This window comes from Oryzias latipes, chromosome 4 (genome assembly GCF_053564925.1).
Source record: "Oryzias latipes strain Hd-rR chromosome 4, Olatipes_Hd-rR_3.1".
In the NCBI taxonomy this organism is placed as follows: domain Eukaryota; kingdom Metazoa; phylum Chordata; class Actinopteri; order Beloniformes; family Adrianichthyidae; genus Oryzias; species Oryzias latipes.
Window position 1 is genome coordinate 5431716 of NC_136240.1, and position 27738 is coordinate 5459453.

General features: G+C 45.4%; 1 protein-coding gene across 2 annotated transcripts; it reads right to left on the bottom strand.

Annotated features, from left to right (window-relative positions):
• Nucleotides 1–1451: 1451 nt before the first annotated feature.
• Nucleotides 1452–27686, bottom strand: plpp3 (phospholipid phosphatase 3). 2 transcript variants are annotated; one of them, XM_004067617.4, is made up of 7 exons: nt 27280–27686; nt 15453–15610; nt 13498–13590; nt 12688–12875; nt 12556–12613; nt 9146–9322; nt 1452–3458 (listed from the first exon to the last, which is right to left on the bottom strand). In XM_004067617.4, the coding sequence occupies exons 1-7, from the start codon at nt 27413–27415 to the stop codon at nt 3330–3332; spliced, it is 939 nt and encodes a 312-aa protein (XP_004067665.1). In that variant the 5' UTR covers nt 27416–27686; the 3' UTR covers nt 1452–3329. The 2 variants fall into 2 exon arrangements, with proteins under 2 accessions (XP_004067665.1, XP_004067666.1); XM_004067618.4 differs by lacking the exon at nt 15453–15610 and adding an exon at nt 15928–16082 and having other exon boundaries at nt 27280–27613.
• Between the last annotated feature and the right edge of the window lie 52 nt (nt 27687–27738).

Sequence of the window (27738 nt, forward strand, 5' to 3'; positions counted from 1 at the left end):
GGATCTCCACTCTGAGCGGAATGGCAATTACACTGGAATCTCACATGAAGTCCAGCCAGCAGAGCAAAGGAGCGCATGGCTGCTGCTGACACACACCAGCTGTCAAACTGCTCAAGGCCACTGGAACATCCGAGCTGTTCTTTAGCTCCCTTATAGAACATGTTGGCTTCAAGTCTTATCTGTTGGATGTTTAAAAGTCCAAAACATTTGACCGTAGAAGGGAGTAAACAATTTGGCTTTTCTGAGACTTCTCACAGTTTTAAAAACCTTTTCTGAGACCCAGGGTGGAGAAACGTGTCGCTCTGCCAAGGAGTTTCTAATCCCTCCTCAGTTTGTCACAATTACAACATCAGCATCGCTCACTAAAAGCTTTTCTCCTGCCAGCAGGAAGTTGAAACTGAAGTTTTACAAAAGGCAGAGCATCAAGATGTAAACGGTGAGTAATGCCATCAGAGTGGATGAGTGGCCGTGCTGCACTGTGTGACTGAGAGCGGTAACTCTGTAAGGACCTTGGTCTTTTTCCTTTCGCCAGCTTTGCTCTGCAGCTGCCAAACAAGACCACAACACGGACCTCCTACGAACAGCACGGCCGACCCGGGACTGCCAGCTGTTCACCCAAACAGGGGCAGATTTAGACCCTGCACCAACACAATCAAGGTCAAATCCAAAAAACTCATCCATTATGTCTGTTCTTTGGGAACTGAATTTATTTGCGTTTTATCCACATTGAAATAAAAATTTTCTTCTTTAGAAAGTTTTGTGTAATTTTAGGATTAATTTTAAATTTTCTGGGGTTTTCCTCCGGCGTCTAGCCTCTGCAAAGTCCCCCTTAATTTAATTTTTTTCCGTTATTCATCAAGCTTCAAATCAGGTTTATGTCTGTTCAGTTCAGCTCCATACGAACAACACAGTCATAAAAATGTTGACATTAGTTAAAACATGTAAATGTTTTTTGCACCTGTAAAAAGGTGTTTTTTTAATTTATTTTGCTTTTGGGTCTAAAGAGAGAAGTGTGGCCACTGCAGCTCTGATATCATTAGCTTTCACTTTATTCATAGTTGGTCACAGAAGCTTATGTGTCCGTTCCCAGCTCTGTCTCTGTTCCATCTCAGTAATTATGGCCACATTCACACAACTCACACATTTACATTGTGTTTGTAAATGTGAAGTTCACCTTTATTTCAATGGATTTGTGTCTTGTGGCTTCTGTTCTCCTCATAGTCTGTCTTTACTATTTAGAAATGGTTTTAAATTAATGTATTCCTAAAATTTGACCATAAAAATGGACCAGATTGGCATTTCAAACAGGCTATTAGATGCATGATTGCTGGTCATTGCATCCTTCACTCCTAACCCTTTCTAGAGGTGAGATGCAGGGTCACTGAAGTGATCTCCATATTTCAACAAAAATCCATCCATTAAGCCAGTAAATATGCCAAACCACAAACATGTTTATGATGAGCTTTTTATTTATAAGCTTATTAAATGCAGCCAAGTACATTTAGCAGAAAAAAGTATAACTACTATTTCTTCTTTACAAAAAATGACAATGTAAAAATACTAATATTGCATTTCAGTACAATTGAAGGTTTATTCCTTCTAATGTAAATAACAGTTGTAGCTATTACAATCTACAATAGTTTTGTTATATTGATACAAAAATCTGTCAATCGATGCTTTTTTAAGCAGCACTTTTGCATTGAGCACAGATCTGGAGTCATAGTGGATTTATCTAAACATGATAAGAAAACAATCTTAAAAAAGTTAATTTTACTGATCTATACATTATTTATAAAAAAAAAAAAAAGAGTGGAAACAGTTTGTGAAATGATGGGACGGACGGCACGATGAAAGAGCTGTGCAACATGGCGGCACAGGTTCTTGGAGGAGGATTTCTGAGTAGGCTATAAATAAAAAGGACACGTGTGTGTGTGTGTGTGTGTGTGTGTGTGTGTGCTGCTTCACAGCTGATAGTGATTACACACTAAACATGCAAGATTAAAGATGCTCCATAGCATAAACATTTAAGATCCACAGTTTTTCTAACATTTACCTGTTAGTTTGCTTCCTCACAGACAATGACACACACACACACAAGCGCGCACCCACACCGTTTATCAGGAGGGGGCTCCTGGGGTGAGACATGCACACATGCAGCCCCACTCAGGAGGTGTACAGGGACAGATGTACCCACACAAATGTAACACACTCACACACACAGACTAACATCCATCGCCAATGAGTGATGGGCGTGGGCACCTCCTGCCAGCAGAAAGAGCCCAAATAATCCCAAAAAATGTGCCAGCTTAGCTGTAAAGTGTCCCCTTCTCAGTGGTGACAGGCCACACCCCTTCACTTCGTCCACCTACAGCCTTCCTGTTTAGGAATCCTGACAGATGCTCTGACACCTGGAGGTCAGTGGCACAGCCCCACCTCTAAGGTGTGTGTGGGGAGGCGTAGAGCTCAGCCTTCCTTTTTCCACAGAGTCTTCTCCCCCTTCACCAAGTTTAACCTCAAAAACTGCAACTTCCCGGGTTTGGGCTGCTCTGAGGGTCCACTGACCAAAGGCTGACGTGCTGACCCCCACACAGGCATCTCAGCTGAGAGGACGCCGTTCTGTTTTAGAACTAGTGGAAATGAGAAGTGTGTGATCCTTTAGAAACCCAAACTGAAGGGAGATGATTGGAGAGTTGAAGCTTCTGTCTCTTGTCAGCACCATCAACCTCCCGTCAGTCAAACACCTCAGGCAGCAAGTGGTGATGAAGTGAAGTGAAAACAGTGCTAAAAGTTCTATCTTTCTGCTCTGTTAATATTTGTTTCTGCTCCTCCATGCAGTAACCCCCCCCCCCCCCCCCTCCTTAGTTCAGGACATTGTTTGAGGTGATTCAAGGCCACAGAGTTTAGAGGAGGAGCATCCCTCTCCGGTCAGGCACAGAGTTGGTTTTGATTCTTTTAATCAGACTATTTTTTTCTTTTTATTGGCCTTTCTTTCGTTAGTGTTTTCCCTCTGTGTGGTTTATCCTTCCATCAGGCCCCCCCAGCTATGCCCGTCGATTCGTCACTTTTTGATTCTTTTTGTGCTTAGAAGGGCAGATGATGAAAGGCTCACAGGTTTAGAATAGTACAAATCAATCCTGGATAGTCAGGTTGGAATTTTGCTGTTCATCTCTTAAATCTGACACCCCCGTCTGCCTCCTTGGGCAGTGCAGAGGGAGGGGGGGGTGACGTTTAAAAAGCAGCTAGTCTCTTGTTGCTACATTCTACTGTCCGATGGGAGGTGAGCAGCTCCGTGATTGGCTCCTCAGACACAGGAAGGGCGTGGCCTTCCCTTACACCATGTTGTGGTGGTTGTTCCTCTCGATGATGTCGGATGAAGGGAGCAGCTCCTTCTTGATGGGGGAGGGCGGGGGCGTCACCACCTTCTCCCTGGGCTTGAAGAGGTCTGACACGTAATAAACCTGGGGAGGGGGGAGGGGGGGTACATAGTTAAAACAGAGCAGGAGTAAGCACTGATGGAAGACGAAGGGAAAACGACTTTCACGTGACCACAAAGAGCAGATCTGACCACCTTCAGTGACGATGAAAAGTTTAATTGTAGACGTTGAGATCAAATGAAAATGGTGGCATTACAACAAACATCATTTCCTCTTAAAGCGGTCTTGTTTTTCCCTTTTTGATTAATTGTCTCCCATGTAACCCTTGTGCTATCCTAGGCACTTTAACATTGGGAGTTGGGTCATCTAGACCCACTAGACAGTGCTCTGAACCTTTTTTCTTCAATGATTTGTGATCTTCACTGGTGTCCATGGATTACATGAAATCTTTCCACCTTTATCCACCTTTGTCATGGTAGGGAGAACACGTCAATGTAAGGGGGGGGGTCATCTAAGATAACACTTCTTCTTCTTCTTCCTCTTTCGGCTTCTCCCATCAGGGGTCGCCACAGCGAACAAGTCGCATGTTAAACTTGGCAATGTTTTACGCCGGATGCCCTTCCTGACGCAACCTTCTCAAACCGGGCTTGGGACCGGCACAGAGCTAGAGAAGGGAACAGGGAGCAGCCCGGAGTCGAACCCTGGTTTCATGGACGGAAGGCGCCGCAAACCAGCACGAGCTAAACCGGCTTACAAAAACCTTGTGAGAAAACAATTTGACCAGAACAATGTAGTCAACTGGGTAAAAAATGCTTGATTTGTAGAGGTAATAGTTGGGTTTGGTTGAAGATCACATATTTCAGAACAAACTAGCAGAAAAAATAAAGATGAACTGTTGGCATAATTCATTCCAAGTAACATATTAAGAATATTTCGCAGTCTATTCAAGATTATCTTAATGAGGCAACTTATCTGAACACTTTTTTTAAAGTTTTTACGTATCAGGAGAAGAGAACAAGCCTTTGACCTGCATGAACTCACTGATGCTTTCCAACAGACAAACTGTATGACGGGAACCCCTGAGGTACAGTGTTCTGAGTGATTAAGAAGGAATGCGTGAGTAAAAGGAGCCCGTTCAGCGTCATCACGGGCGGCAGGTCTAAACAGGCGTCTAATAAATGTGCTGCCTGTTCTGCTGTCTGTATGAAGAGATATGAGCTGACAACAGAACAAGTTTACATAAATGATGACGTCACCAGGAGAAAATACACCAATGATTTCCTACAGCCATTCCAAACCAGAAGGGATGAGTAATCTGGCGGAAGGAAGTGATGTAAGTTTGGCTCATAATCATTTATCAGACCTTGAAATCGTCTAAAATGGAATGATGTCAGGCTGGCACTGACGTGAAAACAGGGAAAGGAGAAGGCAGAAAAGCCAACGTGAAATGTCTTCTCGAGGTTTCTGGTAAACTCACACTTCAAACAGGAACACTGGGCATGAACGGAAACGTTTTCTCTCCGAATTGGACGACCAATTCTAAGAGAAATTGCTGAACAAAGAACAAAACCCAAACATTTCAGCCAAGAGCAGCTTGGTCAGAAGCAGGGGGGTGACAGAGGAAGAGCTGCTACTCAACACAAAACTCTGTCGCACAACCCACTGTGCATCCGGTCCTCTGAGAAGCTCATAACTACTATTCTTAGTGCTCAGGAAGAAGAAAAATTAATCTAAGGAAACATCAGCAAAGTTTGCCTAAATATTGGGGATGAAGTCAGAAACCTGACTACATGCTGCCAGGGACGGTAACTTGTTCTGACCTGCTCGTCAAAAACAGACCACAAAGTAGTCTAGTGGGTGGTGTGTAGGTGAATGAGTCCCCTTCAAATGGAGTCCCCCTTTTTTGTCAATCTGCAATTATCTTGTGTATCATGCACCCATGGGGAAAGCAGAAAGGATGTGAGGTCATATCTCTGGGTGTCACGCAAGCTCTTGTTGGGAAACACTCTGAGCTGGTTTCCCATCTGTGTCCAATCGTAGCTGACCTGGCTGCTGCATCGTCCAGCCCCCAACCTATCACCCCTGCACTGCCATGGCAGAGCGCTTATCGTGACCTTTCCGCTTCCTGCCCCTGACACACGCAATACAAAGCCTCCAGCCCCCATTGTTTCGGGTTGCAATCAGCACTTTCTCACTTTTAAATGACTAAAACTGAAACAAACCGCAAAAGCTTTGGTTTGTGTCTATTAAAATAACTGACATTTAACTAAATAGGTCAAAACTTTTTACGAAGGTGGTTAAAATTTTTTTTTTTTTTTTAACCACAAATATATGGTCTGTTTTCACATGAAATCTGGTGCTTATCAAATGTCCTAACACTACGGTGGACAAAAGTGTGACAATTTATATCTAAAATAAAATCTGACTGAAAAAAGTTCCACAAATCTATGCTTTACTGTGAACATGCAGAAATTCAGAGAAACCACCTTTCTGAAACAAACAGAGCAAAAGTAGAAATAGCACGTCAATTGTTCTGAAATAAATTTCAGTCAGACAACTCATGAAGTACAGAAGATTCATTTCCATATTTCTTTTAGTTTGGCATAAGGCTCCGTTCAGATACATAAAACAAAGATCTCCATAGAAACCCCCTAACTGAGATCACAGGTGGAAGCCAGGGAGGAGGGTGATGAACGCAGAGCTCACGGAAATGGAAGAAGAGGATTGGACCGCACACCTAAATCTTAAGTAGGATGCTGAACAGGTGACGTAATTAGACTGAACTGCCCACAGGGAGGAGTAACCAGGTAAACGCACTGCTTGAGTTGTCTGCCTGAAATACTCCCAGGGTCATTCCTTTTAGTCATCTGTGTAAATCAGTGAAAGCTGATTCGCTGTGGCAACCACTAACAACATATTGATGGAAAGCCATCCATCCATCCATCTTCCTCCGCTTATCCAGGACCGGGTCGTGGGGGCAGCAGTCTAAGTAAAAATGATCAGACTTCCCTCGCCCTGGCCACTTCCTCCAGCTCCTCTGGGGGGACCCCGAGGAGTTCCCAGGCCAGTTGAGAGACATAGTCTCTCCAGCGTGTCCTGGGTCTTCCCCCGGGGCCTCCGTCCAGTGGGACATGCCCAGAAAACCTCCCCAGGGAGGCGTCCAGGAGGAATCCAGACTAGACACCCGAGCCACTTCAACTGGCTCCTCTGGAGATGGAGGAAAAGCGGTTCTACTCTGAACTCTCTCCAGGTGACCGAGCTCCTCACCCTAAGGGAGCACCCAGCCACCCTACAGAGGAAGCTCTTTCCGCCGCTTGTATTCAGGACCTCGTTCTTTTGGTCATGACCCAGAACTCATGACCATAGGTGAGTATTGGAACAAAGATTTAACGGTAAATTGAGAGCTTTGCTTTCTGGCTTAGATCTCTCTTCACCCCGACGGACTGGTACAGTAACCGCATAACTACGGATGTTGCTCCGATCCGCCTGTCAATAGATCACTCCAGTCTTCCCTTACTCGTGAACAAGACCCCAATATATTCTAACCCCTTCACCTGGGGCAGGAATACTCCACCCACAGAGATGGCAAACTACCTTTCTCTGGTAAAGAACCATGGCCTAAGATTTAGCAGTGCTGACCCTCAACACTCAGCCGCAAATCGCCCAAATGCAGGCTGGAGGTCCTGGCTCAAGGAAGCCAACAGGACAACATCATCTGCAAAGAGCAGAGAAGAAATCCCATGGTCCCCAAGCCAGAGCCCCCAGAATTTCTAGCGCCTAGAAATTTCTTTCCAAAAGACTATGAAAAGAACCGGTGATAAAGGGCAGCCCTGCCGGAGTCCAACATGCACCGGGAACAGGTCTGACTTAATTCGACTAAGATAATTAAGCTCTTGCTCCTGTCATACAGAGACCGGACAGCCTTCAGTAAGGCTCCCCGGACCCCAGACTCCCAGAACACCCTCCACAGGATACTATGGTGGACGCGGTCAAAAGGCTTCTCCAAATCCACCAAACACATATGGACTGGATGAGCAAACTCCCACAATCCCTCCAGCCCCCTTAAAAAGGGTTTAGAGCTGGTCCACTGTTCCACGACCAGGACGGAAACCGCACTGTTGTTCCTGGATCTGAGGTTCAACTACCGGACGGACTCTTCCATCCAATACCCTGGCAACACATGAGCGGGCAGAGCGCGAACGGAACATGTGATCCTCTAATCAGAGGTTGGCCACTCTACCTCTGCACCACAACTGCTCTTATAATACAATTTCATTTCAGTTTTCGAAAACAGGTTACTGTTCACCAACAGCTCCTATAGGAAAGTGTAGATGTTAAAAAATAAAAAACATTTGGTCCTGATCATCTCAAAGTCAGAACTTGTGCTTGTGTAGGGCGGTTGACCTCTCATCGGAAGATTGCAGGTTTGATTCCCCCCTTGCCTACCCCTGCGTCGAAGTGCCTTTGGGCAAGACACTGAACCCCACCTTGCCTCTGGTGGAAGGTTGGCGCCAGTGTTCGACAGTGTGTGAATGGGTGAATGGGACTGTAAAGCGCTTTGGGCTTCGAGGAAGGTAGAAAAGCGCTACTCAAGCACATGCCATTTATCGTTGAGGAAAATCCAACCAGCAGCTGCTGCCTGAAGATCTAAAGATGTTTACACCGTGATTTAATCCTTCAGCCCAACACTTGTACCTCCTCTCTCCTGCCTCCACTCATCTGCTGTCAGGTCCTTTCTGCTCCGCGGCCTGCTGAGAGGCTGAAGCAGCCAAGCTAAGTGTTTACAGATGTGTTTCTCCAAAGACGGGGCAAATCAGAGGGGGTGTGAAGGATTGTAAAACTAACCGCATTGCCTGAGTTGGCATGGTTTGGTTGTGTGTTCCCATGTGTTTGTGAATAAAGTGATAGTGCTGTCTTCCTGTGAGCAGGAGACTGGAGGAAGAGCTGGTTTGATTCAGCTAACGCTTGTTTGAGGAAAGATTCCGACACCTTCCTGCCACTTTCATTCCGTCTGAACTGCAGGTTTTGCCATCAAGTTCACAACCTGAGCACATTTCTTGCTTAAATTTAGTGAGTTTACAAGACTAAGCTAGAAAATAGACTGAGCTACACCCAGCTGGTAGACTTTCAGTATGAAAGTCATTTGTTTTCCCTCCAGGAATCCCTAACAAACCCAGAGATTGGAGCGCATGGCCATGCTGTGTGTGATTCATGGTGTGCCTGTGTGAGCCAAGGCGCCACTTCCAAGCTCTTGCTTAATTCTGTGAAGCTAATTCTTTCCACATTCATGTTCCATATTTCTGCCAGAGGCAGCAGGGTTTTGCAGGAGCCCACTAAGCTGATGGAACCAGAGCGAGCGTGAAAGCAAACGAACTAATAAAGGGCCTCATTCCAGCATCAAAGCCTAAACTTTTTGGTCTGATTCACTGCTTTTCTCTTTATACGTCCCCACTTTTGCTCTTGACCCAGACTCCATTTTCCTTGGCTCCTTTCGTGCTTAGTGTAATGATGAAGTTACAAAATGATTTGGCTCTTGCTGTGATGACATGTCCCAAAAAAGTGAAGAAACTTTCAGAACATGCAGAGAAACACACTTCAAAATGAGCTCAGCTCCAAGCAATGTGTTGCTCATTAAGGAGTCAGATTCTCTTCATCTCCCCTTTGTTTTCTTAAAAACAAAAGAGAATGGAACAAGACTGGATTGGCCTCACTAACAAAACCCCCAGCATACGGTCACATTAGGGAATGCTTTAGATGTATCTTTAACTCACTATGCCGTAGGCCACCAGAGCTCCCTGCACGAAGCCAGCCAGCACATCCGTGGGGTGGTGCTTGTGGTCGGACACGCGCGACAAGCCAGTGTAGAAGGCCATCATCAACACAGTGAACTGCAGCAGCGGGCGCAGAAGTCGAGCCCCTCTCCATGTAAACCTGGACTGGATATAGAACTGCCGACACAGAGAGGAGGAATATTAATTAACAGCAATAGTGATGACTAGGATTCTGAAAAAAAAAGCATAATCCATACAGTCCTACTGAGGCCTTTTCAGCCTCATTGCTTCATTTATTAGTCAGAAACAGACAGCTGCTGATATTTGAGCTGCTCCTTGATGCCTGCACCTGCAGGAACTGTGTTTTGTGTTTCTGAGGATGTCTGGGCTGGACCACAGTTGGCAGGACCGGCAGAGCGCTGAAGAAACAGATGCAAACAGCTGACTGTCTGACTCAAGCACGACGGATTTATGTTTTTACATCTAGGCTGCAAAAACAGCACAGGCACATAGGCACACCAAGCACACACACACACTTACATCCACACACACACTCTCCAACATGCATGATCCAACCCTTAGTCGTAGTCAACTCTGTTGTGTTTTGGAGCAAACAGAAGATAAAACGGATGCAACCCCTCCACCGTACCATTTTCTGAGCCATGATAACGGCTTCAGGGGAACCAAAACAGGAATAATTCAATCCAAGGTCACTATCACTCACTAAGGCTGCAGCTTCTTACCCAGACTTGCTGTTTTTCCCCCTCAGCTTGGCATGCAGAGCGGAGAATGCCACCTGGGTTCTGCAGACAACCTGTGTTTCTGCCCCAGTAACACTCCTACTGTCTGAGACTCAAAATGTTGCTCCCATATAATCAAAAAACCATAGATAGCCAGACCCTGTAGATGTGGATCTCCTTCACGCTTCCTCTGCAGCAATCTATCACTGCTATTCTCCCAGCGGAAGCAGAGGAAATCATCCCATCCATTCTTTTTCGTTTTGATGTTTGCATGTGAGGTTTCAGGTAATGGGCAAGGGCCACCGTTGAGAACTGTTGTCAGACAGCCTGCAGTCAAGCATAACCTCCGGACCTCTTAGCTTTAAGAAAGCTTTGATGAAAAAAACAAAACAAGTTAACTTAGCCAAAACAAGGAGTCTCAGTGACATGCCTGTCAGTGTGACCTTATCTAGCTGGAGGGTAACACGTATGCTCTGATAACCCCGTTCAACCCTAATTCAGCAAAAGCTGCACAAGCAAACACGTGATAAGTGATTAGGACGGCTGTCAAAACTTCCCTCTGAGTCCGATTTTTGCTTTTGTGCTCCTTAAATGTGTTTCTAACAATTACATGTTGCAATAAAACGGAACAAAAGAAGCCTGGAATGTTCCCATGACAGGAGAAACAAGAGCAACACCAAGTCCCGTGGTTTTTTGGGGAATTCACAAGCATTCCAATGAGACTTTTGGGCTCTGTTTCTCCAGCTCTGAGTCAAAGTCCGTGTTAAACCAGAGAAATCGCAAACAAACACAACAATGTGACAAAGAAACAGAGAATAAGTTGCAGTTCCATGCCGTTCCTTCTTCTTTTCTTACACTTCAAAGCATAGCTGTGGTCCAGACCTTTTATATCACAAACACAAACTGTTATTGGCTTTATTTGCACAGAACACATTAGGTGAAATGCACAGCAGCTGCTTCCTGCTTGTGGGCTCTGCAAATGCTATCTGGTTTGTACTATTCATTGTGTGCCACTTTTTACCACATAATGTGCAGATTCAACCCTAAGACATGCATGGAAATACAATGCATCACCATCACAGACAGCTTTTAGCAGATGACACGAGGCTGTGGTCAGAGCGTGAGGCAGAAGCCTTTGTGTTCAGTATGCGTGTGGTAAAGGAAAAAGAAGCAGAGCAGTCAAGGCTGAGGGGGAAACCCAAGCATGAAAAGATCTACTGACATCTATGTTGTGGGGACAGTTTTTAATGAAGACAAAACAAAGACCTGATAGTGTTTTTACCGAGCCTTCATGGAGAATGACAAGTGGACAGCAGTTTGTGCACTGAAGTGGTTCATGGTACATTTAAAACCCTTTATTTTATTAAATTAATTACTGTTTGCTCTGAGGTTCACTGAGGATCTGTGGAAACAACCAACAAAAAGAAAGATCAGATATGTGTCCAGCCTTTCACTAAATACTTTATGTGAAAATAACTTTAAGATCCAGGTAGTGTTTCCTTGATATATTGTGGTTCGCCTTTCACAGCAGATTTTGCATGTTTTTGTGCTTGTTTTCTCAGTGCATTGTGTTCTGCCTCCTGATTGGCTGCTAACCGTTGTCAATCAATCTCCTCCGTGCTGTACAGATATTGTCAGCTCTCCAAACCCACAACAATCTTTAATCTAAACAGATCTTTGTTTTCATTTTATAATCCTGGAATTGTTTCTCTATTTTTTAACTTTAAGAGTTCAAACCAGGGAGACAAGTGTTAAAATGTTCATGTCTGTCTGAGAAAAGTGTAGAAAGTGTGTAGTGAGGAGTTTTACAGCCTTAAAACATCAGTAATCCTACTAATTATTTTTCCCCTGAAAAATAAGGCCCACAACCAACGAGGAAATACTGTAAATCTGATGGAACTGTACAAATCCGTAACTTTTTCCCATTTTTACACCCTTTTTCTCTTTTCCAGAGCTCGTCCCTGCATTAGCTTTTCTTCTACTGAGAAAAACAAAATGCATTTGACTCCTGTTTCTCCGAAGGAAACCCCTGATGTGGGTTTCATCCTTTTGTAATCCACTCCTTCATCTGCTATTGCTCCGTGTATCGAGAGCTGGCATCAGTTCTGAGTTTGCCACAAGTGGAACACTGCTCTCTGACTAGTGTGTCACCATGTGGTTTGGATGCAGAACATCTCCATTCATTCCCTGCATTTTCCCTTGCTCTTTTCCATCTTTTCCTCTGACCAGACTGGGGCTGCAGGTTCACCCAAAGGCTGGGAAATACCCACATGGCACTCTCACTGCTTGGCAGAGAACACAATACACCAGAATCCACTGTGAGAACCGAGTCCACCTTGCAGAAGGGCTAACCCAAAGCACCCACTCTTCTATGTAGCACAAAAGCGAGTGTGCTGTGCAGAGCAACAGAGGGCAGGAAATAAATGAGACACTACTCTTGAAATGATCTGTGAGACTATATTTAGAGGTGTTAAAGCTCACTGGGAGCTGGCTAGAACCCAGCCATGAAGCCGGCAGAGCGGTCTTGACCTTTCTCTTTTTGAGGTTTCCTCCACCAGTGAATCCCATAATCAGAGGCCGGCCCTTTTTCCTTAAGTCCCTCTACAATCTGTCAGCAATTGTCCAATGATTGTGTGTTTGCATGTTGGCAGGCGTGTAAAGACTACTTACAGCAAGGTAGAGCATGGTATACAGGGAAAAAGACGCATGTCCTGAGAAAAAGGATTTCCTGCAGGGAAAAAGAATTCCATAAGTAAAAATTCCAGCAGAACCTTTTACAGTTTAGTACTTGTGGTCACGAACCTGGCCTCTTGTACTTCGCTGTCTCTACCAGTGCAGGTGTAGTTGGTGATGTATCCAACCGAACAGTTGATGGTGGAGAAATCTGGCCTACACACATCCAAGAAGTGCGGTCTCATCCGACCCACTGACACTTTGGCGATGTCTGTGAATGACTGGCTCACGGCACAGCCAAAGAGAAACACACCTAACTGGAAGACGGGAGGAAAACACAAAGTTAGTAAGGCATAACCACCATTTCATTCATTTTTAGTGAAAGTGCAATAGTGTTTGTGCAATAATTATGCATATGTTAACACAGATTACAACAAATATTCAAAGCCTTTTTGTAGGTTTGCATTGTTGTTCCAAAGTCTACAGCGGATTTTTGAAGTTTTAAACTGTAACACTACAAAGACACAAATCCTTTGTGTTTTCAAGCTCTAGTTTTGTTTGGTTTCCTGTCTTTCTCCGTCTTTCTGGGTTGGAGTGAGGGTTGGATGTCCGTGGTTGGGTCATGCCTCCTGCACACCTGCAGCAGTGGAAAAGGTCGGCTCACTCACTGACCTACTGCCAGATCGTTGGCTTTCTATGGAACCTACTTTTGCCCTCTGCCCAGCTCAGCACTTCTAAAATCCTGAAAATCCCCTTTTTTCTGATGCTCTTTTGATCCACCAGACAGTCCACTACAATAAGTCTGAAGGCAGAACTAGCACACTGAAGTAAAAAGCAATGCATTGTATTTCTATTGTTTGCATTATCATCTTTTTCTGGGTTAAACAGAAAAAGCTCTGGTGAAGTTTGTAACAAACTCTTGTGAGAAGCAGAACTGACCTGTTTGTAGAGAGCTGCAACATAAGGATTGCCAACAAATGATTTGGTTCCCTCGTGAAGTTGATGAATCCTGAAGCATTCTCCGATAATAATCTATTAAAAAAAGGATTTCTCAGGTGAACAGGTCAAATCTGGAGCAACTTCCAGCTAACTGATGGTGCAGACAGGCAAATGTTTGAACATGCAGACAGCCAAAAAGAAGCAATTAGAAAAAAGCTTGATATGAGGACATTTTCAATCCAGGTCTGGCTTTAAGGTGGATGTGTGAAGCAGGGGAATGAGTGAGTTGTGCAAAGACAAACATTTACAATGAGCATGGCCTGCCTTTCCCTCAGGCACTGTGGATGGGAAGTGAGGTTGAAAAACCACAGTGCTGTGATGCAGACTGATGCAGCAACAGTGACGGCAACTGGTAAAGAAAAGCAAAAAAGCTATCGCCAATTGTCTAGACTGAGTATGTGAGTCAGGCTGACACAGATTGATGCACAGGACGTTTATGTGCATCATCATTTCCTTTCCATCCTAATTAAGATTGACATTAACTCAGGTGCCAGGTATTCTAGGTTGTGTTGGGCTCCTTGGAAAGACGGCTGCTCTAACCAGGTCCATGCCAAGCCCTCGTATTAGAGGACACAGCTTCTGCTTTTGTAAATAACATCAGAGGATGCCTTAAACCCAATATGCTGTACTTTAGGCAGCCTTTGTTGTTCAGCCAGATCAAAAAGAACGTTTGGACAGAGCTGTTATAAATGTTTCCTGCAAAATCTGCACGGAAAGAAGGGGGCTAATTGAGCCAATCAGCTGCTCCAAACAACTAGCATGGTGGGTGGTCGCCTGGCAGACCAGCAGCAAGAAGAAACAAATACTGCAGAGTTTAGGTCTGATTGAGTCAGCTATTGTCAGAACTGTTGTGATCAGAAAATTCCAGCTGCAGGAGGCTGGATCAACCTGCGGTCTTTGTCTTCTCTAGATGTTTCTTCTTCAAAGTGAGCTTATATGAGATCAGATTCTCTGGGATCAGGTGGATGTTTAATACGTTTAATGGAGTTGTCACTAAGTAGGCCGGAAAAATCTCGGTTTCTTTGCTGTGCAGACACCTCCCAAATAAGACCAGAGGGATTCTCCTGGCAATTAGAGGTCCAAAATGTTACCAAGTATGTATGCATGTGTGTAAATGCGTGCATGAGAGAGTGCACAACGCTGTAGCAGACACTACTGATGTAACACAGCTGTATTGGACACGCCATCAGTGCCGACACACGAGCATGTATAGGACCTAACAAACACAAGCACAGCTTCCTGGTTCTAACAGGCAGAGGAGCTTCCCTAGTGGGTTTATGTGGGTGTGCCCACCGAGCTGAGGGCACGGAGACGCCACTGAGGTGACGCTTCAGTCTGGGAGCTTAAGAGGGGGCTTAGCAATAGAGAGTCTGGGGGCTATAAAGATCACATGGCATTCATTGAAATGTGTTTCACTGTCATGTCTTTCTGCTAAACCTGACCTACTTTAATCTGCTGACACAAAGCCGGAGCCAGTCCTCTTTTGAGAACGTGTGCCCAGTTATTAGTCTGAAAGGTTTGTGCTGTTTCTAGTGTGACACCTCAGGCTATCGGCAGCAGCAAAGGAGATCAAAGTGGGAAGGAGGACCAGGACCTTGTAAACTCTCTTTGGTCCTAAGTGTTGATGTCTTTGCACACATACATTTTCTAATCTTAGGACAAACAAAATCTGTTAGGAGTGTGAATGAGAGAAGTGATCAGAACTGTCATGAAGTCGGGAGGGGACGACACAGAGCACATTAGGCAGGGAATGGGGGATGTTGTGAGACACAGTGTATGACAGGAGTTGACCGAAACTTTAAATGAGGTGCCGGTTAGGTGTCCAGGAGTCTGAGGAGAAGGAAGCAGCAAAGGCGTTACACTGATGGCAGAGACAGGTGTGGATTTAGACTTACAGAGAAGCTGACAATAAGAATGCCAGCCCCACAAAGCACGGCATCACTAATGGTGTCTCCCTCTTTTTGGGGGTAGCGGATGGACTCGTCCGAACAGTAAAACCCACGCTGGTACGGCTTAATGGTGCTAGTCTCAATGATCAGGAAAGGCAGGCTAGCTACAAAAGACACAAAGAGAGAGAGGACAGGGTGTGTGAGAAGAGAATGTGAAGACAAAAGCACCTGGTCAGTGACACAGACATTAACAGGAGAAAATAGCAGCCGCACAAAGAGCATGCTGGCATCCTGGGACATCGGAAACAAGTAGGGTTTGAGGACGTCATGTGTTGACGGCTTGGAGCGAAGGAGTGACATTTGTAGAGATACAAAAAAAACCCAGACGGGAACTTTTTGGTGTTTTCTCTAACATGGTCACTCCTCCGTTGCCACATCACAAACGTCAAACCCGAGCGGCCTTTCTGGCGAGGAGACTTACGGACACCACGGGCAGTGTCAACCCCACTATAAGGAGCACTGAGGAGGGTATGGTGCTGCTCTTGTAGGGGTACTTCAGACTGGAGTCACTGCAGTAAAGACCCCTCTGGTATGGATGAATAAAGCTGTGATGCAAAACCAGGGTCGGCAGCATGGCTACACACACACAAACACACACACACGCACACACATATGGATATTTGTATTAAGCAGTGCATACACTCTGTCCCATCTGTAGAAAGACCTCAAATAAAAAGGTGCTCCACCATATTAAATCCCCTTACCTGTTACCTGCAAGAAAGACACAGAATGACAAAAACGACAAATGACTGCTGTGCAAAGCTCTTTTCTCAGTAGAGCTTCTCCTGTTCTCAACAAAAAGCTGTAAAGCAGTAAGAACAAACTCGCTAAATGGAAGAAGTACAAAAGAAATACAGGAATGTCTGTTTTATGAATTACTGTTCAAATATGTCAAATATAAACAGACGGTTAAGAGCATGGCTGCAGCGTACAGATCTCCAAATCTATTCTTTCAATGTATGACCATGTACATTAAAGGAAATCCATCGTATCCCAATAACAATAAAACAAAGTCTTGGCCTGTGAGTCTCTAAGTATTAATGAGTGCTTTCAAAGAGCACTCATACCAAGAAAAACCAAATCAATTCCACCCAAGTCCAAAACATTTTTTACACAAGTATGTGCTCATAAACAGAGTGAGCTCAAGACATGAAGGCGTCGTGAATTGCTGCCTCAGACAAACCAACGTATACATTATGGGTCAGATGGCACAGAAACTCTTCCCACACTAAGTTCTTGTGGTTAGCTCACATCACACAGGCTTTGGCTAAAATTCAGCGATGTGCCGCTCATGAATGTTTCTAATGTGCTCAGAGGAGCACAGCTGTCGTCTCACCAGAGATGTGAGCTGAAGCTGATGTAACTCGTCTGTCCTGTAAAACACAGCGATTGACAGTAATGACTTGCATTCATTTTTAGAAAAGCACAAACCACATTTCCCATACAGGCTTGTGACACTTACACTCGCTGTTGTGAGGTTCACACAATTTTCACCAAAGTGTTGTCGAGAGCAATTGCATTCTTAATGTGGCTAAGGCTAAAAAAAAAGACAATAAATTCTGATTAAAAGAGGCATGTCTTCTGTTCTGTCTTTTGGATTCAGATAAACATGTTTCCACTTTGCATTAGAAACCCTTCTCCAGTACAGATGGACGTCATTTGCTTCCTCTTAGCGATGACTGACTGCATTCACATAAAGCCAGGCATTAGCCTCATAAGCAGCTATTGACTATAACGTACAATGCCCATCCAAAACCAGCAGAACTTGTGTGGAACTTTCAAAAAGAGCATTTCTTTTTAGGTTTTTGAATAATATTGCCAGTGAGCTGAACAGCTGCTATAGCAGTGTGTTGCACCAGCCGTAGACGTGCTGCTGCTGCCCTGGAACGGGCTTTCACATGCCTGACATACAGCCTGCAGTGCAGTTTTCCAATGCAGGTGTAATACCGATGACACACAAATTATGAAGAAAAGCTCAAAACTATTCACTTGTTCATATCTGCTATTGTTTCCTTCAAAGTTTTGCATGTCATCGTTTCCTTTCTGGCTTCCGTAGCAGGAATTTCAAATGCTAATTTGACCAGTGAAAAAGGTCAAATCCAACCAGAAGAAGAAGAAAAGCGCCATCCAATTGGTGCTCCGGGGCAAAACTGATTGGATAACAGCATGGGAAACTCTGGATCTGGCCGGCTTATTGACTGAAAAAGCAAAGGCAGATGAAGCGGCGGACCACCTATTGATGAATCATGAAAGCCTCTCAGTGTGCTCACAGCTTGGCCTTCAGATGCCAGGCGGTTTTGTTCTCCCCTCTGAAAATGGGCTGGTATGCGGGCATTCTCCTCATACCACAGCTAGCTCACAAAGTCCGTGACACAAAATCAAAATACGCTCTCGAAGGAACTATATGGCACATTGGAGGATTGGTTGCAAACAACAGCGAGGGGAATAGAGGCCCTTTTGAACCACCAGAATAAAGACAGAGTGACCCTAAGAAGGTTCCAGTGACCCAGAGAGCAGAGGGTAAAGACATGGGGGAGTGTCAGAAGAGGAAAAAGTAAAGAAGTGGGCTGGGTTGTTGGAAAAAGCCAGTGATGCATCACTGAATCAAAAAATAATCAAAAACTGTCATGAGGTCAGAAACACTTTGAAAGAGGGGGGACAAAAAAAAGTGGCTAGAGCTCTCCAAGTTTCAGTTCTGACTGAGGAAACGTCTCAACCTGTCAGTTTTGTTGTCGTGTTCCGCTTTGCCTCAGATCTTGTGTGTGTAATGAGCTTTGAGAGTGTATGAGGTACCGCTTTTGATTTTAAACTGCAAAAAATGAGTTTAAAGCCAAAAGTCCCTTTAATGGATAGAAAACAGGCTAGAAAGTAAAAAGGGTGAAAAAAATAAAAAACACAGCCAAAGTGGGAGGCTTGGTGAGTTTGGGAACCTTTCTATTTGTCTTATCAGATCTTATTATGCATTTCTCTCTTTCACGGGCTGTGAGGAGAAACAGTGTAAACCACTAAAGAGTACTTACTGTAGGTCAGAGAGAGGCTTTTCTCTGCCTGGCTGAATCAGTGTTTGTATTACAGAGGTCAGGGCAGGGACTCTGTGCACGCCTCAGTGCCATGCTCTTATTTTCCGTATGTAATCCCACAAACATGCCCACACTCTACTGCCTTCTGGAAACCAGTGTTCCTGTGTGTAATGTGTATGCAGGGATTCCTCTTGCAGGCTTGCATGTCACTCTGTAGTGAGTGTGACCAATCACATGTTTCTGTTGGGTCTTAGATTAGCTAACCAGCATCCATTTGATTGGCTTTGGGGTTAAATTTGGAATGGTGAGTTAGAGGTTCTATTAGCAGAACAGCTACAGCTAAGTCGTGTCTATTTCCCCCCACACAAGTGGAAAAAGCAGTTCCCCGCCCGATTACACCTGTTCCGCTGAGCAGAGATTGGCGACTACATTGCTAATGAAGACTTACTTAAAATCTCCTGATCTTTGCTTGAAATGATCCTTCCTGTTGTGAAAGAGATCCTTCTTAAGAGTCTCTCCACTCTCTTGTGCTTTTGATTCACTGTTGTCATTTTAAAAGGCCTTCAGGGTCAGAATGACAATGATTTTGGGATTAGAATGAATGAGTCTGCGTGTCAGCAGGAAGTGCGAGACGAAAGGGAGGCGTGACAGAGGAAGATGTTTTATGATGCGCTCTCACAGAGGACTTCTTCCCTGTCTCTGCAGAGATTGATGTGATCAACCCAGGGGAAAAAGGACTTGGAGAGTGCAGAGGCTAATCCGGACTTGGTCATTGGATCGTAAAGACTTCTGCTTTTCTAACATTCTCATCATAAAGCGGGATGTCCAACATGCTACCTGTCATGTAATAAAAAACATTTTATGCATCTGAGAACAAATTATTACCGTTTGGTGGAATTGTTGCTGATTTGACATGAAATGTTTTAGTCTGAGAAAAATATTGGACTTGGAAGAATGGCAGGTTTGAGCACAACTTTCCCTGACTGTAATGTGCCAACTGAGACGTTTGCAGAAGAAAATGTGAAGGAAAGTTTCTTTGGGTTTGAATTAGGACTTAAACTCTTTTAGTACATCGAATTATTTTGTAAAAAAAAAAAGTCTATTTTTATTGTAATTCTTTTATGAAAATTCTAGACCCTTTAAGCCAGAAAAATTCCAACAAACAGAGTCACTGAATGTGTAAGAAACAAAATCTAAAAGTGTTAAAAAAAAAAACTGAAAAAAGGAAACAAAGAAAGATGTTGGATTTCACAAATACCACAAAGTTTTAAAGCTGTTATTTACATGTAGTTTCATGAAAACTTGAGTTGTGAATAAATGGTGATGTGTTCCTTGATATGACTCCTACTTTGTCTGGGAATATGATCCAGAAATGAAAAAATGGATTTCTATTGATCCCAGCGCTCAAATGTGATTCTGCTATCAGTGTATATATCCTGAGGATCAATAAAGATGAACATCCATCCAAACCAGCTTTAATACTTCCTTCCACTCCCTTTCAAGCAATATTTATTAATATGTCTAATTATCCTAAGTTTGATTAGTTACTGTATGAATGTATAACTGATGATTATATTGCTTTTGTGTATTATTTCTACTTAATTGCTTGAAATAAACCATTTCAAATCAAAAATCAAATTGATACTTTTATGACAGGTGACTGCATATTTGAGGCTCTTGACAGACACTGGACGTAGTTTCAGGGCTAAGAGTTAGGGGTGATGGATGTGACTGTAATGTAGAGTTTGTAGAGGTAGGAATGGGCCTCTGTGGTGTTTCAGGGGAATGGCAGTGGTTCATGTCAGTCCTTGCAATCAAAAAAGGAACACCCACCCCCCTCCAAATACCTAATCCTATAATGATAATTTGGAGATCCTACATTCAGAAGCAATGAGGATGGACGCTGCTGCACATGTGTCAACTACAGAGGTGGCCTCGCGGTTTCCACGGGCCGCTGATGTGTCTCACACATGTAGAATGCTCAGATACACAAACAGACACACTAGAGTGGCTGAGGTCAGCAGGGTGGTGTGCAGAGAGGATCCCTGTCCTTTCTCCTCCCTCTGTGTGAATGGTGGGGGGTGCAGGGGTGGGGTGGGGGCACTCACAGAAGCATCTGCTTACTCAGATGGATTTTATTCACAGAAATAAATGCCTTTTACACACAAGCATCTGCTGCGATGCTCTCTAGGGGCACTTTTACTTGCAGGCACTTGTGTGGGCAGCCTCAGCACAGCACAGGCCTTTGAGTGAGGCCATCTCTGGTCCACACCACCGACTGAATCTGAGAACTGGAGCGAGTGAGTCTGACGTCGCCCATAGAAATCACTTTATTTCTGGCTCCAATCAAATGATGTCAATTTTTAGGATGCGGATGCTGCCATGTTGGAGCCGGACAACGTCAGTAAGCAGCGATTGGTCCGAGTCAGTCTGAGCCATCATTACTATGGCAACCACTTTTGCTAATCAGAGCTGAGCTTGTTGGAAGGCCACACCCCTACCACTTGCCTGGGGAGAATCTGTCAAACGTGTTGATCATTGGACGTGGGGACCAGCAGACTCCGCCTACTTTTCATGAGGCGTCTGATTGGTCAGTTGATAACTTGAGGAACTTGGACTCATGGACTGTAAAAATAACGGACAAATCGAATTGTGGGATCACCCATAGAAAAGGCCTTACCTCTGGCTCTCGTGAACTGAGGGGAAATCCCTCAACATTGCTTCCTGATGCGGGCGCCACCGTGTTAAAAACCACTCAACAGTGATTGGTCCGAGTCGCTCTGGGTCATCGTATCTATGGCAATAGCGACAATAGTTGCCAAAGATTCGATGACTCAGAGAGACTCGGACCAATCACTGTTGATTGGTTTCAACATGGCGGCGCCCGCATCAGGAAGCAATAGTACCTCCTATTTGGGAACACAAGAAGAGAGGGGTTAAGCTGTCTGTTGTTTTTACCGTCTATGCTTGGACTACAGAAAAAGATGTGGGAAAAAAATTAGAATTATTAAGAAAATGTTTAAAAAAATCTATCAGGGCAAGAATGGTTATTCTGACCAATAGAATGACAAACATCTGTTTGTTTCTCTATTGACGTCTATGGGATTTTGGCTTCTAGGAGCCAGCAGGTACTTCCTGTTTGGAACGCCTAGGGGAGGAGTCACTCAGTCCAGTTCTTAGTTACAGTCAATGGTCCACATTGAGGGAGCAGAAAAACAACAGGCAATTAAAAAGAAAGATGGATTACAGCTCAGAAAGAGAGAATCAGATTATGAGGGAAACTGAAGGGATAAGTGGAAACCTGATCAAACTGTTGTGTTATCTGGTGGTGTCTGCTTTGCCACAATACAGTTTTGGCTCCTTAAGACAAAAGAAGGCTGGGAACTCTTTGAAATGAGACTCCTCTATCTGGATAACTTCCCAACATCTCGCTCACTTCTGCATGCACTGGTGATTGTGCAAATCTGAAGACAATGCCCGTCAAAGTGGCCCTGCAGTGTGAATGCCGCCTGTGGTTTTGGCTCCTATTACGGCCGTCTCATTCAGCCCGGCCTCTGTGTGTAAACACGACAGGCCTCAGTCGCTACAGCCCAGATAAGGCCAGCAACAGAGAAGATGCTGAGCTGATTGAGTGAGCAGATAAGTGCTGCTTCATACACTGAAGAATGAGGCAACAACGTCCCAAACCACAGTAGGGTAATGAAGCAGCCGCGGGCACCCAGGGAGATGCCCGCCCACCTCTACCCCCTTTATTTCATCCTCCTCCTGTCTGCCACTGGTCTGTTGGTTCTCGTTAACGGAACAAAGAATGCTGAGACGCTTCAAAAGGGTCATTGTTCTCTACGTAACAGTGAAATCTAAATGACCCCCCCCAACCCCCCCTTTCCCTAGATGCACAGCGTATGTGCACTCACAAATACTGAGGATTATAGCGGGCGATGCGGTGCGAAAAAGCGACAGACAGGCAGGCCTGTGTGACAGCAGGGAGGCCCAAGGAAGGGACATAGAGATGTAATGAGGCCCCCCGTTCCACAGCATTGTTGTTGAAGGCTCGCCTGTCTAATCTGTGCACCCAAAACACACAGATGGAACGGTGGGACAAAAAGCTGGAAGCAACAGAAAACTTCCAATTTGTGTAACTGTGATGCACAGCCTGACATGCAGAACGTCATGAAAGACACTCCTACCCCACTGACTCAAACCTAAGCACAAAGACACATGCAGAAATGAATACTAACAAAAGGTGATTGCAGGGTCCTGCCCAGTAATCCAAAATGATTTATATAAGCAGTCTGAAGGTGTTTAGAAAGGAGATGTGTAATCATACACGAGCTAGGACAGAGACAGCAGAAACAGAGGCTTTACCGCTGCACAGCCGTCAGAGCGAGAAAGCTGTCCTTTTTCTTTACCGTGCAATTTGATGGATTCTCATGGGGAAGACGGGGGCAAAAAAAAAGAGCAGAACGTGTCTGGCCTGCATGGATTAGTTAGTCTGAGTCTTCAGCCTGCTCCCATAACTACATGGGACATCTGCACATGCACTCACACCCAAACATGAACCCACAGACGCCTGGCACATGTTAATGACAGCGCCCCGTCTGCATCACGGACTTCATGAAGCCCACCCCCAGCAGCAAGCCCCCACTTTCAGCTGCAGCAGCAGACAGCCACACTTAACAGTGACTGTTGAAAGTGGAACACACTAACACACATCTATACAAAGACACAGACGTTGCACGTTTTTCATTCTTGGTCAGAAGTTACAGCTGATAGTTTGCTGCTCTGACAGAGCATCCAATTACCTACAGAGACCTTGCCCCACCTTAGCCTGCAGCTACAGGATGCAACTCAACTCCCCAGTCAGGACAGCCACTAAAGCAGCATAACTGTATGTAATCCAGCTGGAAAACACAGCGGACAGGTCGGGTGCACCTTTAGATGTTTTGTCTTTAATGCACCACTCTATAGAGCTCATCAACGTCCTGCCGACTCATGACCCCCTCTTCAAATGTCACACAATGTCCCAATCCTGCACCCCTCCCTGCATGGAGCACCTTGTGTCAGGTGATCAACCTCCTGCTTCCTTTAAGCGAGCTTCACGGAGCAGATCTCTGCTGGAGAACCTTTTCTGTTGCTAAGGCTCTGCTCTCCATGAGGTTTCTGGGTTCTGACCACAGATCTACGTCTGTCCTCAACTATACTGGTGCTGGATCCATTAGTGAGATGGATTTGTGTTTCCCCTAATTTAGTGAAATGTTCTTGAGTGGAGGATTATAATTGCTTGTCTATTTCTCTCTTAGACATTAACCCCCTTTTTTTCTCCTTTCAGATACTTTTGTGTGGAGAAATGCCCTAAATTGTTACGCCTCTCTTTGGACAGCTCATGGACACAATAACTAGGAAGATATCTTCTCTTTGTGCGTTTCCAGAAGCGTTTTATTAAATTCTGTTGCACCGCACCTGAGCAGTGTGTTCTTCTGGTGTCCACTCATTCCACACCCTCACACAGGGCTCAAGAGGACCCACACCGGGACACCGAAGAACACGCTATAACAATTACAACTGCGATTGCTTTAAAAAGACTTTTACTCCCATCACTCATGATCACTGCCTGTCAGGAGGATCCTTGTTGGGTCGCCAGTGAGAATATTTGCTTTTCAATTAAAGGGTTTGTGCTAGAATCCCTCACACTTGTTGTTTGACTAGGATTCCCTTGTAGACGCTTGGCAAACATGAAAACTGCCTGGGACAGCGTGTCAAACATCTTCCATTCAGGGCTACATGGTGGTTAGCACTCTCTCGCCTCACAGCATGAAGCCTCTGGTTCAAATCTCAGCTGAGATCTTCGTGTGTGGAGTTTGTGTGTTTTCCTTGTGCTTGTGTGGGTTTTTCTCTGAGCTTTCCTGATCACCCCACCGTCTGAAAACACGTCATTAGGTTAATTGGTGACCTTAAATTGTGTGTTGTTATCTGTTACTGTGTAGCCCTGCAATGGACCATCCCTGCTGTACCCCAACAGAGACTGGGATGGCCCCCAGAATACACATGACCGCCAGAAGGGATAAAGTTGGATTAGATTTGTCTACATCTGCTTAACAAATTCATTGAACAATAAAGAGAGACTCATTTAGTTATTTTATTATAACTTATCTCTAACGCTCGTCTCCCTTAACAGCTGGAGCAGCTAGAACCATCTCAACGACAGCGGGAGTAAGATGGAAATGCATCACGGGGCAAAAAAAAAACAGGATTTCATTTCACAGTTACACCTACGTCTGACCGAACCCTACCTTTCCATTTCCCACCCTTTCCTGCGCTCCAGCGTGCGCACCCACACACACACACACACACACACACACACGCACACACCCACACACACGCACACACACACACACACACACACACACACGCACACACACACACACACACACAGTGTCCCCTGGTTCACTCCGACTCAGACCAGATGTCTCATAATTCTTTGACCAGATGAAGAATTTGGGACATTCTAGAAAATATTTGTTGAGCGGCTGAAGTGACCGAGGCTTGTGGAGGTTCTAGTCCTCCACTTGAATGAGCAGGCAGACTGCAAAGGCACAGGCAGAAGTAGGCAACAGTTTAATACACAAGCCTTACTCTGATGATGAAAAGCCAGCCGTGTGGCTTTTGCTCCAGGTGTCAATAATATAGATAACCTGACAAAGCGGTTAAATAGAAAACAGCTAGTCTACAGATTGTGTCTCACATGAATTGATGAGGCTTGGGGGGCCTTTAGGATGAACTACTGCAACTGAGTAGTCAAATAAAAAGAGACTCCATGCATCATAAACACAATCTCCTTTTGCACGGTGCAAACCTTTGTTCGAGTTTAGGGGAAACTGCTTTTAGAGGTTTGGTTTGCGGAGGGCCTGAGTGTCTGTGGCTTCACAAAGACCTTTCAGAGGAACTGGACAGTGTTTCAGGAACAGAGGAGTGCAATTCTGCAGCGTGCTGTCAAGTTTGTGTGTGGAGAGCTTGGTGTTTGTGTGAGCGTGTGTCTTATGGCTGCTAAAGCATCTCAGTGAGAGCAGAAGCTGAACTGAGGTGAAAGGAGCACATAATGTTTGTGGTCTGTGTGTGTTTGAGCATTACTGAGCTCCACATTCTGTTCATGTCTCTGTGCTATTAGTGCCTAAAGACGTGAAGCCTCAGGACATCAGACCTTTAGGGAGATGGTCGTGGATTGGGCCGTCCCCCTCTGAACCCCCCCATACGCCCACATTCATCCCCTCAGAATGCTCCAATACCACCCCCCCCTTCACTTCTCATTTGACCCCATTTGCCCACAATCCCGCTAAAGTGGGCCAACCAATAATCATCCAGCAGCCCAGCCAGGCTGTGTTTAGCATAACAAAGTGGAATCTGTGCCCGTTTGGACCTGTGTATTTACATGTATGGCGTGTGTTTACATCCAAATGTCTGCAGCATCAGAAGCGCAGACAGACGTGCAAACGGAAATTGGTTTATTCGCTCCACATGTGCTCAAAGCGCATCTGCATTTATAGGAGCCCAGCTGAGATGCAGCATCGCCGTCTGAGGTTCTTTAACGAGTAGACGTTGCCGCTGTCAGACAGATCCGCTTCCTCCTCACACCATTAAACTGAGTGTGGAGGCAATCTGCAACATTTGCCACAGCAGGGTCACAAAACCCAGTTCCCTCAGACAATTTTCCGTTTTTAAGGCCTCAGCTTCTCAACTTAGAGCTGCTGGTGTCACTCCCACCTGCTCCTCTAAAGCCCGGTCGGCCACAAATCCCACTTTTCAGCCCCTCTCTTCTAAATTGGAGAGGTATTTCCCCCCCCTGCCATGACACATGGGTAAGCTGTTATTCCACACATTCTCCTGGCCAGCCGGAGCTGGGAAGAGAGACAGCAGCCTGACGTGGAGCGCTCGGGGCAGCTGGTCAGGGGTTTGCTGCGTTCCGGGGCAGAGTGGGGAAAAAGTTCTGAACAAAGCAGATGGAGGAGAAAAGGAGAAAAAAAAGCGAGAAACACTTCAGCTCTAAACTGAAAGAGCCGAGCTAGAGTCACAAAACGGCCATCAAAGCCTCGCACACAAACACGCCGGATCGGACCGGGACGCCTGCAGAATAACAAGTCGGCCCAAACACAACTTCAGCTTTGACCGCCCCCTCTGCCCCCCCCCATCTCTATGTATGGGCAGCTCAGCCTGCAAGGCATTGGAGGTTAAAGGTCAGATGAGTGAGGTTATTGGGGCACATGAAGGGGCGTCTTGCTATTTTAGGGGCAGTAAAGGGGCAGGTTCCAACACTTGAAAACATTAGTGCTGAAGGCGTGCTGGCAGGCTGCAGGCAGCGCCGCACTGCTGTGACACTCCATCCGTGAGTGGAACATCTTATTTCAGGATGCCGTCTCAGCTGAGAAAACAGTCCAGTCCCGTCTCCTCTTCACACGGCGAACATGCAGCAGTTGAAATGCTTTTCAGAACAATCAGAAGAATGAATAAACGGATGAACATGGCAGCTGGAACCTGGGTGGGGACTGGACTCGTCTGCATGGGTCGGATGATAACAGGATGCTGCAGCTCCAGTTCTTGAGCTGTCAGAGATGCTGGCCAAACGCTCAGCGTGATAAGGCTTTTATTTGTCAGCCATTATAAACGGTCTCTTATCTGCTGTTTCCAGAGGAAAGTGGGCCAGAAGTTAGACTTTCAGACTGCAGCAGCCAGGAGGAAAGAGGACGCTAGGGACAACTTACCCAGCAGGAGGCAGAAGATGTCAAGCGCCACCAGAAACTTCTTCTTACTGTTCCCAACACCGCTGCTGTTTAACGTCGAGGTTCCACCGTTCCTTGTCTCTTGGGCCATTGCTTTCTCATACATGTACTGTTGCATCGGAAAACTCTCAGTCCGTTCTCAGCTCAGAGTCCCACAGCGCGCAGGAGGAGAAACAGTCCTTCAGTCGATCTGGACGGACCCACAACAACAAGTCACATGCGGCCGAACGGCACGGAAACTTTGGACTGAGAAAGAATTGGCGCTGCGCATCAAGTGTCCTTCTCGTTATATCAACCCGTCTTCTCCTCCTCCCCCTTCCTCCCTGTAGGTTCTCGCTGCAGCCTCGGCCCTCCTCCTCCCTCCGCTAGCGGTGGGTAATCGCCCCCATCCCATAGTTCCGACACTGTCTGCGAAGAAAGGGGGGGCAACATACCCCCCTG